Source organism: Colobus angolensis, unplaced genomic scaffold (assembly GCF_000951035.1).
Source record: "Colobus angolensis palliatus isolate OR3802 unplaced genomic scaffold, Cang.pa_1.0 Scaffold925, whole genome shotgun sequence".
NCBI classification, from domain to species: Eukaryota; Metazoa; Chordata; class Mammalia; order Primates; family Cercopithecidae; genus Colobus; species Colobus angolensis.
In genome coordinates, this window is record NW_012123210.1 from 114,385 (window position 1) to 127,614 (window position 13,230).

The window sequence follows — 13,230 nt, forward strand, 5'->3', positions numbered from 1 at the left end:
TGTAATTCCCAATGTTGGGGAAGATACCTGGTGAGAGGTGATAGAATCATGGGGGATAATTTCCCCCTTGCTGTTCTCATGATAATGAGCGAGTTCTCATGAGATCTGGTTTTTTGAAGGCATGTAGCCTTTCCTCTTTGCTCTCTCTTTCCTGCTCTGCCATGGAAAGTTGTGCTTGCTTCTGCTGTGCCTCCCACCATAATTGCAAGTTTCCTGAGGTCTCCCAGCCATGCTTCCTGTACAGCCTGTGGCACTGTGAGTGAATTAAACCTCTTCTCTTCATAAATTACCCAGTCTCAGGTAGTTCTTTATAGCAATGTAAGAATGGACTAATACATGTGCTAAATGTGAATGCTTGAAGGAAGATTTCTTTTATTGTTGTCTTGGTATCTACAGTGCCAGATATAAAGCAGACATCAAAGATCACAGAATAAAGGAAGGAGATTCTATCACCAGACGCTCAGCACACACATTTCGGGTGTGGAGATCCAACATTCAAAATACATGGCCATGACTAGGGGAAGAGCGTGGTGCTCTGCATCACTGCAGAGTATCCTGCTACATTCCCAATGTTCCCCTCATCCCATCCACGGTTATTTCACAAAGGTTCTAATATCCGTTATTTAGAGCCAATGTCCTGCTCCTGTGGCTCATTATCTCCTTTAATAGCCCTGCCTTCTCTTCTTTTCATCCTCTCTGCCTCCTTTGAGGTAGCTCAAATGTCTTTACTGCTATTAAAATGTTACTTATGCCTCACTTTGGGGTATAAGAGAACAAGAAGCAGACAGCTTTTCCATCTACCTCCCAACTCCCAACAGCTTATCCTTTCCTATATAACAGCCTCAGTCCTATTGAACTAAAATGATCTGTTTGCTGTGCTTTCCAAACTCAGAAGTGAGCCTTTTAAAACCGTCTTCAGTGTTTGAGGATAATTTTATCCTACAAGCCCAGCCTAGGGGGTGAGGGACACCATATGGAAAACACTCAGTGAAGTTCTGGAGTGAAATAACTTCCTCATGGCTAGGGAGGAAAAGGTAATTAGTTTTATCTTCTAGGAGGAGTTCTTGGGTACCTCAGTGGTGTATCTAGAGGCAGAATTCAACCAACCTATACTTCAGCTTTCTCAATTTGGAAGAATTGGATTAACTCCCCAAAGCCCACTAATCTGGCCCAATAATTAGGACGTATCATGAGCAGGGAGCACATAGACATTCAGAACAGTGCTCTTGATCACGTACCAAGAGTAATTGTACCACTGCAGAGAAGGTGGATGTAAGTTCCAGCTGATCAAAAAAGTTGTCTTATACCCTGAAACACATTGGAAATACATTTATATTACCTGCTGAGAAAGGCATGAAGTAGTTACTTTTCTTGAAATTGCCACCTTCATCCAGAAAGTGATGAGGGTCAAACATCTCTGGGTTGGGAAATTCTTTGTTGTCATGTAGCACAGAACTCAGGGAAATTAATATGGTTGTGCCCTAGAAACAAGAGACATAGATGAACTGAGCTGTAAAGAAGTCATGAAGGTTGAAGACAGAGTGGTAATCATGTAGTTAAATCTTTTGATGTGCAGATGAGGATATCCCGTTCCAAAGAAGAGCAGTACCATTTCCAGGTGAATAGACCAAGTAATAAGAGGCATGAGCTTAAGGCCAGGGACAATAATCTTGCTAAAGTGCCCTGCAATCCCATTTGAATCCAGAGTACTTGGATATTTGGGTGCAACCTTCTGAATCTGTCCTCCTTTTCATCAAGCTTGGACACTAGTGGCTATCCACACTTGCTCCCCTATTCCATCATTTCAGTTTTCACCAACCTTATGTGTAGAGTATGACTTAAAGTTGAAGTCTCTGTTGACACGGGAAATGGCCACAGTATCTGTTCACAGGGCATTTGTGAATAAACACATGATTGAGTTTCAAATGACATCTTCTGGGATGGTAACAAATGTAGTGGCAAGGATAAAACTATTGAGCTCTTGTCATTGTCATGCAGTTTGTTTGTCTTCATTTAAAGATACAGGAGAGATATTCATTACAGATTTATTCTAGCTTAAAAATACAGAAGAAATGACGAAATTAGAAAAATCACCTATTTGTAACCATTCAGGTCAAGATCATCAGGTCAGGTGAGGATCATTAATGAAAGATAAAACTATTGGGTGTGTAATTTGGGAAGCAGGGTGTTCAGTCTTAAAGTACCATGCCATAGATTTTCATCATTTACACATAAAAAACAACCCCTTCAGTGGAGAGATCTGGCAGATTCCAACTTATTAGGTGAGAATCTTAGCATAACCAATAATGGCATATGTGACATTATGTGTCCCTGCCTCACCACTGTGATTCAGTGGGATATTCAAAGCACTATGTAGTTTTCTTGCCAAAGTCATAACTGGAATATAATATCTAGAAAACAATCATACAAAATGAGCCGCAGGAAAATTTAAATGACTAATGACTTCAGCTCTTCACAGAGATCAACATACTGAAAGGAAACAGAGGAAATGGACTCTTCTTGATTACAGGAGATGAAAATATCAGGATACTGAAATTATGTGCCTGTTTCTTGACTGGAGAGTGAATTGAAAGAAAAAAGTGATTAAAATATTCTTTAAAAATTGGGAAATTTTAAATATAAGCTGTACAGTAAATAATATTATTGTATTAATAACTCCACAGTATGAATTCTATTATTATTAGGTAGGAGAAAACCATTGTTATTGTGCTATACATACTCAAGTATTGAGGCATAAATAGATGGATGGACAGATATCAAAGTAGATATATATACGCACTGCCATATGTACATACACATATGTGTGTGTAATGTTATTTATTTAAAAAAATTTTATAATACAAAGGTGAGGAAAAATTCTACCCCCTAATTTTCTATATAAATAGTCTATAATTTTGTTTTTTAAAAATATTCCCTTGCATGTTTCTAAACAAGTACTATATTAAAATGCTATTAAGATGCCAAGGCAGATTTAGTTCTACAAATGTTACTCGAATAAGTAGAAATTTATAGACATTGAAGCATGACTACTATTACTTCATATTATGAATAAAAATTAATTTGAAAGATGTCAGTGATCTAAATACAAGAGCTAAAACAAAAAAATTCTGGGAAAGTTAAAAGCCAGTCTTTGGAATCTTGTGCTGACAAATATTATTTAAATAGGACACAAAAGCACAAATCAATCGCACATCTTTGCAGAAAATTCTGCTGGACAGGAATTTCTTATATTAGGCATGAATAAAAAATACTCCCTGCACAAGTCCATCCTGCCACCTGTTTTTGCATAGTATGTGAGCTAAAAGTATTTACATTGAACAAATGCAAATAAGAAATAATATTTTTGAAACAAACATTTTATGGGAATTTTACATTTGTTTCTATAAAAATTGGAACATATCAATCCTCATTCATTTGCAGATTGTTTATGACTGCTTTCATGCTACAATAGCAGATGTCAAAAATTGCAACAGAAACCACATGGCTGGAAAAGTCTAAAATATTTACTATCTGGCCCATTACAGAAAGTCTGCCAACTCCTGTCTCAGACTATTATCTCCAGCTAGATAAATGGATCCAGCCTGTAGCAGAAGAACACATGTATCTGATTTGTAAAGAGGGTAGAATTGGCCACACAGTGTTGCATTTTTCTGTACTGGGCTATTCCATGAAGAAGGGATTCAATGGGTGATTCCCTTGGGCTCTGGCTTCTCAGGGCTCAAAAGACACCAGGCACAGCATGAGCTACCCTGCAGGGGGGTGAATGAAGAAGCTCATCAGATGCAACGTTCCCCTCCAGCAGGTCACCAAAGCTGATTCAGTGAACTGGGGAGATTGGCAACTCCTGCCTGATTCTTCAGTATATTTCTCATTTAATTAGTTATAGGAGAAGAAGTAAGTTTCATTGCTATTACCCTCAGACCCTAATTTTGAGAAACAAAGATCTTCTCTGGTTACCTCCTCTGTTTGTGAAAACAGAGTGCATTGAAGTCTTATCTCTTGTACTAAATCAGTGACCATTAGGGTAAGCCCCATAATCTCTCAGTAAATTATCAATTCTGTCTTCTTCAAAAAATGACATTAGTAATTGCAACCTTACCAATCTCATTGCTTTTTCCCCTTGAAAATACAACTTTCAGTTATATTATTTTTTATTTTACCAATAATACATATTGGTTTTAATTGGAAAAAATAGGTTCGAGATGGCAACTGGTGTGTCTGGATAAATACAGAAACCATGTGATAGAAGGCATTGTAAAACCACCGAGATAAAAATTGGTCTCAAGGTTCCAGAGGCAGGAGAAACTCAGAGAGCTAAGCTAACACTGACACTCAATTTTTGACTGTCTTTGCATTACGTCCAATTCTGAATCATGACAACAGGTGTTAAGTCATTATGGCTGCCTATGGGAGAGGAAAGAATCTTTCCTTAAAGAATATAAACCTCCTTTGCAATTCTGCAATTTCTTATATATAACATCTGGTATTTAACCAAAATTTATCAGGCATTTCAAAGATACAACTAAGTTATCACAAGAAGGAAAGTGGGGAGAAGGAATGGCAATAAAATCAGACTCGCATTAGGAAACTTCTTGCCTAGTTTTATAAGGCTGGCATAATCTTAATATCAAAAATCTTGAAAATTCTGAGAAAGAAAATTATAAACCAAATCTCTTGTGAATGTAAACACTGAAGTCCTAAACAATATGAAGAAGGTCAGTTCATCTTTATGTGCATACTTATTTCTATTTAGTGAGGAATGTAAGCCAAATATATATAATCTGATGTTGAATGGCTATTTGTCCCCTTCACATCTCATTGTGATTCCCAATGTTGTAGGTGGGGTCTGGTGGGAGGTATTTAGGACATGGGGATGAATTCTTCAGTGGCTTAAAGCGCTTCCGGTGATAATAAGTGAGTTCATATTCTGTTAGTTCACACACAAGCTGGTTGTTTAAAGTCACTTCTACCCCTTTTTCCCTTACACCTTCTCTTGCCATGTGACACGCTTGCTTCCCCTTCACCTTATTCCTTGATTGAAAGCTACCTGAAGTCCTCATTAGGAAGAGATGCCTGCTCCCATTATGCCTCTTGTACAGCCTGCAGAACCATGAGCCAAAATAAAACTCTTTTTTAATAAATTACCCAGCCAAAGATATTCCTTTATAGCAATGGAAATGGACTAACACACAATTGTATAAATAGATGCCCAGAATTGATTGATAAGATTTTATACACAATGATGACATATATATATGACAGCAAACTTCTCTAATCTTATAAAAAAGAAACTACCAAAATCTACTTCAAGCATCATTCTCAATATTGAAATGGAAAACTTCCACTGCTTCCTGCAGATTAGAAATGAGGAACAAGGATCCACACTGACACCAATTCTATCCAACACTCTCCTAGAAATTCTAGCCAATGCAATAATTAATGCAATAAAGAGACATTAAGCCCATGAGAAATGGAAAATAAGAAATAAAACAATATTAACCCAGATACATATAATGTACACGGAAATTACAATGAATCCAGATATAAATTATGAACAGTTATTAGTAAAATTAGCAAAGTTGACAGATTAACATCATCAGAATGATAAAAACTAATTATGTTCCACAACAAGAATATTAATTATCTAGGGAAAACCAAAGACTTGAAAGCCATGACAACAAAATCACAACATTCCTGGGAAAATAAAAGAAACCCCAAATAAATTGGAAGCATAATTATATTGAGGAATAGAAAGACTCAACGTGTCAAGATTCAGTTCTTTCCAAACTGACTTACAAATTTAATGTCACCCTGACAGAAACTCCAGCCCAATGTTTTGGGAAACTGACAAACTAATACCTTTAAAATGTATTTGGAATATAAGCACCTAAGAGTAGCCAAACCAATCTTGAAGAAAGATAATAAATCTGGAAAACACACACTGCCAGACACGAGAACCTATTACAAGACTTTGTAGCCCCAAGCTGGAAACAACAGAAAGTCCAATTAAACTGCCAGACATATGAGTTATGCACTTCTCTCACCAGGTGATGGTAGAGGATAAGAATGATACTATGAATTTGGGGACTTCAAAAACATGGAGGTGTAGTGTAGGAGAAACAAACGTACCTTGGGAATGAGATAGTTTCTGAATTTAATGTCACTGGTCACTGCATGGGGCAGGTTGGTGGGGAGGAGGTCAATGTATCTCTGGACCTCGTGCACCACAGCATCTGTGTAGGGCATGTGGCTCCTGTCCTGCATGCAGGGGCTCCGACTTCTGCCAATCACACGTTCAATCTCTTCCTGGACTTTAGCTGACAAGACACAAGTAAAAACTGATGGAAAAGGAGAAAAAATGGCACATTTGTTGTAGCAATTCAGGGGTACATGAATCATGATGAAGGTATCCAAACTTCATTATAAATTTAAATTATAGTGATGGAAGTATATGCAACCTTAAAGAGAGGACTGTTACAGATGCACAAATGTGTAACTGCTATAAAGTAGGCATTAAGAAAAATATGTACACATGTAAGCAGAGAAAATTATCTTCAATAAAGGAAGGCAAGAAGAAATGAAAGAAGGAAGAGATGTCCACAAAACAACCAGAAAACAAATAACAAAAGGGCAGGGGTAAGTCCTTACTTGTCAATAATAACACTGAATGTAAATGGACTAAAATCTCCAATCAAAAGACATACTGACTGGATGGAAAAACAGGACCTATTAACCTGTCACCTAAAAGAAATACACTTCACTTATAAAGACACACATAGGCTGAAAATAAAGGAATGGAATGAGACAGTACCTGCCAATGGAAATGAAAAAAAGAGCACGAGTTACTATATTTAAAACAGACAAAGCAGATTTCAAAACAAAAACTATAAGAAGAAACAAAGATCACTATTTGTAATAAAGTGGTCACCTCAGCAAGAAGATGGAAGAATTTTAAATATATATGCAACCAACAATGGAGCACCCAGATATATAAAAGAACTATAATTAGAACTAGAGAGAGATAGACTGCAATAGAGTAATAGCTGGAGACTTCAACACCTCACTTTCAGCATTGGACAGGGCATCTAGAGAGAAAATCAACAAGAAAACATTGAACTTCATCTGCACTATAGACCAAATGGATCTAATAGATATTTGCAGAATATTTTATCCAACTGCTACAGAATACACATTCTTTTCCACAGCACATGGATTGTTATCAAGAATTGACCATATGTTAGGTCACAAAACATGTCTTAAAATATTCAAAGAAACTGAAATAATATCAAGCATCTTCTCTCACCACAATGTAATAAAACCAGCAATCAATAACAAGAGGAAATTTGGAAACTACACAAATAAATGGAAATTTAAAAATATGCTCATAAATGAACAGTGGGCCCAAGAAGAGATTAAAAAGGAAATTGAAAATTTTCTTGAAACAAATGATAATGGAAACACAACATACCAACACCTAGGGACTACAGCAAGACCAATACTAAGAGGGAAGTTTATAGCTACAAGAGCTTATATCAAAAATGGAGAAAATTGACAAGTAAACAATCTAATGATGCATCCCAAAGAACTAGAAAAGCAAAAGTAAATTAAACCCAAAGTTAGTAGAAGAAAAGGAATAATAAAGATCAGAGCAGAAGCAAATAAAATTTAAATGAAGAAGGAAGAAATCCAAAACCTAAACATGCAATGACCAGTACCAAGATCAAAGGAAAAATAAAAAGTATCCCAGTAGAGAAAATCCCAAGACTGGCTAGCTTTACTGCTGATTTTTACCAAACATTTAAAGAACTAATACCAATCCTACTCAAAATATTCCAAAAAATAAAGGCAAATAGAACACTTCCAAACTCATTCTATGAGGCCAGTATTACCCTGATACCAAAATCAGACTAAGACACATCAAGAAAACAAAACTACAGGCCAATACACCTAATGAACACTAATGCAAAAATCTTCAACAAAATGCGAGCAAACCAAATTCAGCAATACAATAAAAAGGTCATTCACAATGACTAAGTGTGATTTATCCCTGGGATGCAAGTATGGTTCAACATGTGCAAAAAAAGCAGTGTGATACATCATATCAAAAGAATGAAGGATTAAAAACCATATGATCATTTCAGTTGATGCTTTAAAAGGATTTGATAAAATTTAACATCCTTTCCTCATACAAATTCATGAAAAATAACTTGAGACAGAAGAAACATACCTCAACATAAAAAAGCTATATGAGAGACACACTAGTACTATACTGAATGAGGAAAATGGAAAGTCTTTCCTCTCAGATCAGGAACACGACAAGGATGCCCACTGTCACCATTGTTACTCATCATAATACTGGATGACCTAGCAAGAGCAATCAGACAAGAGAAAGATATAAAGGCTATCCAAAATGGAAAGGAAGAAGTCAAAATATCCTTGTGTGCAGATGATATAACCTTATACTAGGAAAAAAACTAAAGCTTCCACAAGATAATTCTTAGAACTGATGAACAAATATAGTAAAGTTGAAGGATACAAAATCAACATAAAAATCAGTAGTGTTGTTATATGCCAACTATGAACAAAAAGAAAAAGAAATTTAAAAAGTAATCCCATTTACACTAGCCATACATAAAATTAAATACCTAGGAATTAATTTAACCAAAGAACTGAAAGATCTCTATAATGAAAACTATAGAACACTGAGGAAAGAAATTTAAGAGGACACAAACAGAAAAATATTTCATGTTCATGGATTGGAAAAATCAACATTGTTAAAGTGCCCATACTATCAAAACAATCTATAGTTTCAATAAAATCCCTATCAAAATATCAATGGCATTCTTCAAAGAAATAGCAAAAATAAATCCTAAAATTTATATGGACCCACAAAAGACCCAGAATAGTCAAAACTGTCCTAAGCAAAAATAACAAAATTGGAAGAATCACATTATCTCACTTCAAATTATACTACAGAGCTATGCTAACTTAAACAGCATGGTACAGACATAAAAACAAACACATGTACCAATGGAACAGAATAGAGAATCCACAAACAATTTCACATATCTAGAGCAAACTCATTTTTGACAAAGGTGCTGATATGGTTTGGCTGTGTTCCCAGCCCAAATCTCATCTTGAATTATAATAATCCCCACAAGTCAAGGGTGAGGCCAGGTGGGGATAATTGAATCATGGGCGTGGTTTCTTCCATACTTTTCTCATGGTAGTGAATAAATCTCACAACACCTCATGGTTTTATAAATGGAAATTCCCCTGCAAAGCTCTCTGCGTGTTGCCATGGAAGACGTGACTTTGCTCCTCATTCACCTTCTGCCATGATTGTGAGGCCTCCCCAGTCATGTGGAACTGTGAGTCCATTAAACTTCTTTCCTTTATAAATTACCCAGTCTTGTGTTGGCTATATCAGAAGCATGAGAACAGACTAACACAGGTACCAAGGATGTACACTGGGGGAAAGACAGTCTCTTCAATAGATTGTGCTGGGAAAATTTAATATCCTACACAGAAGAATGAAACTGGACTCATATCTCTTGCCATAAATAAAAATTAACTCAAAATGGATTAAAGACTTAAATCTAAGACCTTGAACTGTGAAAGTACTGTAGGAAACCCCTAGGGAAAATCTCCCGGACATTGGTCTAGGCAAAAATTTCTTGAGCAATACCCCACAAGCACAGGCATTCAAAGCAAACATGAACAAATGGGATCACATCAAGTTAAAAAGCTTCTGCACAGCCAAAGACACAATCAACAAAGGGAAGAGACAACCCACAGAATGGAGAAAAATATTTGCAAACTATTCATCTGACAAGAGATTAATAACCAGAATATATAAGAAACTCAAGCAACTCTATAGAAAAAATCTAATAATCCAATCCAAAGGTGGGCAAAAGATTTGAATAGATATTTCTCAAAAGAAGACATTTAAATGGGTAACAGGCATACAAAAAGGTGGTCAACACCACTGATCCTCACAGAAATATAAATCAAAATTACAATGAGATGTCGTCTCACTCCAGTTAAAATGGCTTATATCCAAAAGACAGCAATAACAAATGCTAGTGAGGATGTGGAGATAAGTGGACCCTCATACAATGTTGGTGGGAATGTAAATTAGTATGACCACTATGGAGAACTGTTTGAATGCTCCTCAAAAAACTAAAAATAAAGCAACCATATGATCCAACAACCCTACTGCTGTGTATATAACCCCCATAAAAGGAAATAAGTATATTGAAGAGACATCTGCACTCTTATGTTGGTTGCAGCACTGTTTACAATAGCTAAGACTTCAAAACGACCTAAATATCCATCAACAGACAAATGGATAAAGAAAACGTAGTACATATACACAATGTAGTTCTATTCAGCCATAAAAAGAATGAGATTCAGTCATTTGCAACAATATGAAGGGAACTGGAGATCATTACTTTAAGTGAAATAAGCCAGGTACAGAAAGACAAACCTAGCATGTTCTCATTTATTTGTGGGATCTAAAAATAAAATAATTGAACGAATGGACATAAAGTGTAGAAGGATGGTTACCAGAGACTCGAAAGGGTAGTGGGAAGTGGGAAGGGACTTGGGGATGAATAAGACCTACTCTATGATAGCACAATAGGGTGACTATAGTCAATAATATTTAAATTGTACACTTTAAAATAACTTAAAGAGTCTAACTGAATTGTTTGTAACTCAAAAAATAAATGTGTAAGGGGATAGATACCACATTTTCCATGACATGCTTATTTCACATTGGATGCCTGTATCAAAACATCTCATGTACCCCCAAACATATTTATACCTACTATGTACCCATAAAAATTAAAGAAGGTAAAAGATGAATCTGTGTATAAATTATACATTAGTATATATGATAATACAAATAAAAATAATAAAATGTTTGAAAACATAAAGTAAGCATATAATTTAGTCACGAAATTACTGTCTTGAAAAAAACAAGGATTAATGTCATATCAAAATAACATATGTTGCTTAAACATTAAATTATACTCTCAGATTTATGCATATATATGACTGTATTTGTGCATCTGTGTGTGGCGAGGGTCACAAGTTGCAATGGTGTGCAATTTGCACACTTTCCAAATCCACCATTTTGAACATTCTAGCAGCTTCTTCTGAACATACATTCACAGTTTTAAATAAAGACTCTGTTTCTATTTCTTACTTATCCTTTTGTAGATTATATTTAATAATTTTTTATTATGAGAGATGAGAATGTCAATCTCCATCTTCACCTCATATTTGAACACACCCTCAGATAGACATACTCACTTTTTCACATGCTTTTTTCCAGAATATATTTAGATGACAATTTTTATGATATCAGTATTCATTGCTTACATCATTCTGACTACACAAATATGGTTCTCTGGTAAGACAGCTATGATTAAATTACATGTTTTAGTACTTTCCTGGGCTTAACCATGTCTCTATTTCAATTTGTAATTTTCTGTTTCCTAAGTTGGAATTATTTACAAATGTTCAGGCAGATGTTTGAAACTCTTTTTTAGTTATTGGAAACTCCCATAATATCTGTCACATCTCTTGTTCTTGCTGTCTCCTCTCACTTCTGAATAATCCACCAGGTCCATTCTGAAGTGGTTGTTTTCTAGGTCTGGTGCTATGCAGCCTCCCTGACACTCTCATTCTCCTATGTGAGGTTTCCTGATTGCTGGAGCTCAGGACATTCTCTAACTAGGTTTCAGGCATTTGAGTGAAGTGCATTCTCCAACATTTTTCTGAGAAAGGGAAAATAGAAGGTAAAATTTTTGGCAAACATGCAAGTCTGAAAACACCCTATTTCTATTAATATACAAGATAATATTAATAGTTCTTGAGAATTCTGAATCCTAATTCTTTCAATATAACCTGATATAGCTCTGAAAGATTTTGTGATTTACCATTTAATTCTCATGCCTGAAATTCCATAACTCTGAGTCTAGCAGTATATGTTTTCATTTCATTCACTCTGTTGGATATTGAAGATAATTTTCTGTTAAGATAGCAAAAGAAAAATGTCTTTCCTCTAGATCAGTTCCCTTTCTGTGGGATAAAGCTAGCTACTGAATTTTAGGAAGCAAGATGAATAAAAGAGCTAAGAATCTTTGAATTCAAGGAGCAGATCCGTACCAAATTTGCCTTTCAAGCCTACGCCTCATGCCTTTTCTGGCACTTCCCTGTGTCCCTGAGTACAGGGCTTCTTAAACTCCGTTTCTCTAGAGAATAAGCCTCCTTTCCGTGTGGGAGAAAATTAGTTACCTGATGAAAAGTGTTGTGGAGGAAACGTAGGTAGGGAGAGCCTCCTTTTTCAGTCTCTTTCTCCACCATCTTTGACCCTTGGTACTTCCAAATACCAATTGGGGGGATTTAAAGGACACTGATTAACTTTTCGTCCTTGATAAATTTTTCTCTTCTGACTTTTTGGTTACAGGTTTATCCTCTCTGTACAGATTTATCATTCCTCTATATGCTCTCTGTGTTTTAGAAATTTGTTAAAGTCTTCTTGACTGTCTTCTGTACTCTTCCTACATTAAAGGACCTAAATGTCTAATATCCAAAATCTATAAAAAACGTAAACAAATCAACAAGAATTAAACAAAAAATAAATTAAAAATGGGCAAAGGACATGAACAGGCACCTCTCAAAATGTGACATACAAGCAGCCAACGAATATATGAAAAAATGCTCAACATCACTAATCATCAGAGAAATGCAAATCAAAATCACAATGAGGTACCATCTCACACCAGTCAGAATAGCAACTATTAATATTAAAAAGTCCAAAAACAACAGATGCTGGTGAAGTTGCAGAGAAATGGAAATACTTTTACACTGTTGGTGGGTATGCAAACTAGTTCAGTCACTGTGGAAACCAGTTTGAATATTTCTGAAAGAACTTAAAATAGACTTACCAGTTGACCCAGCAATCCCACTAGGGAGTTTATGCCCCCAAAATATTTATTTTCTCAAAAAGACACACACCTCAATATGTTCACTGTAGTGCTTTTCACAATAGTGAAGAAATGGAATCCACTTATGTGCTCATCAACATTGGATTGTACAAGGAAAATGTGGTAAATAGACACTGATATGGTTAGGCTGGGTCCCCACCCAAATCTCATCTTGAATTCTAGCTCCCATAATTCCCACATGTCATGGGAG

At 35.8% G+C, this 13,230-nt stretch overlaps 1 protein-coding gene across 2 annotated transcripts in view; it reads right to left on the reverse strand.

Annotated features, from left to right (window-relative positions):
* The window catches only part of LOC105504516 (cytochrome P450 2C9-like), a 47,409-nt gene that overhangs the window by 2,264 nt on the left and 31,915 nt on the right, over positions 1 to 13,230 (reverse strand). For both annotated transcript variants that reach the window (XM_011931975.1, XM_011931974.1), the window contains 2 exons: positions 6,151 to 6,338; positions 1,340 to 1,481 (listed from right to left, as the gene is read on the reverse strand). In XM_011931975.1, the coding sequence (XP_011787365.1) occupies positions 1,340 to 1,481; positions 6,151 to 6,338 (330 nt within the window). The remainder of the gene's footprint in view (positions 1 to 1,339; positions 1,482 to 6,150; positions 6,339 to 13,230) is intronic.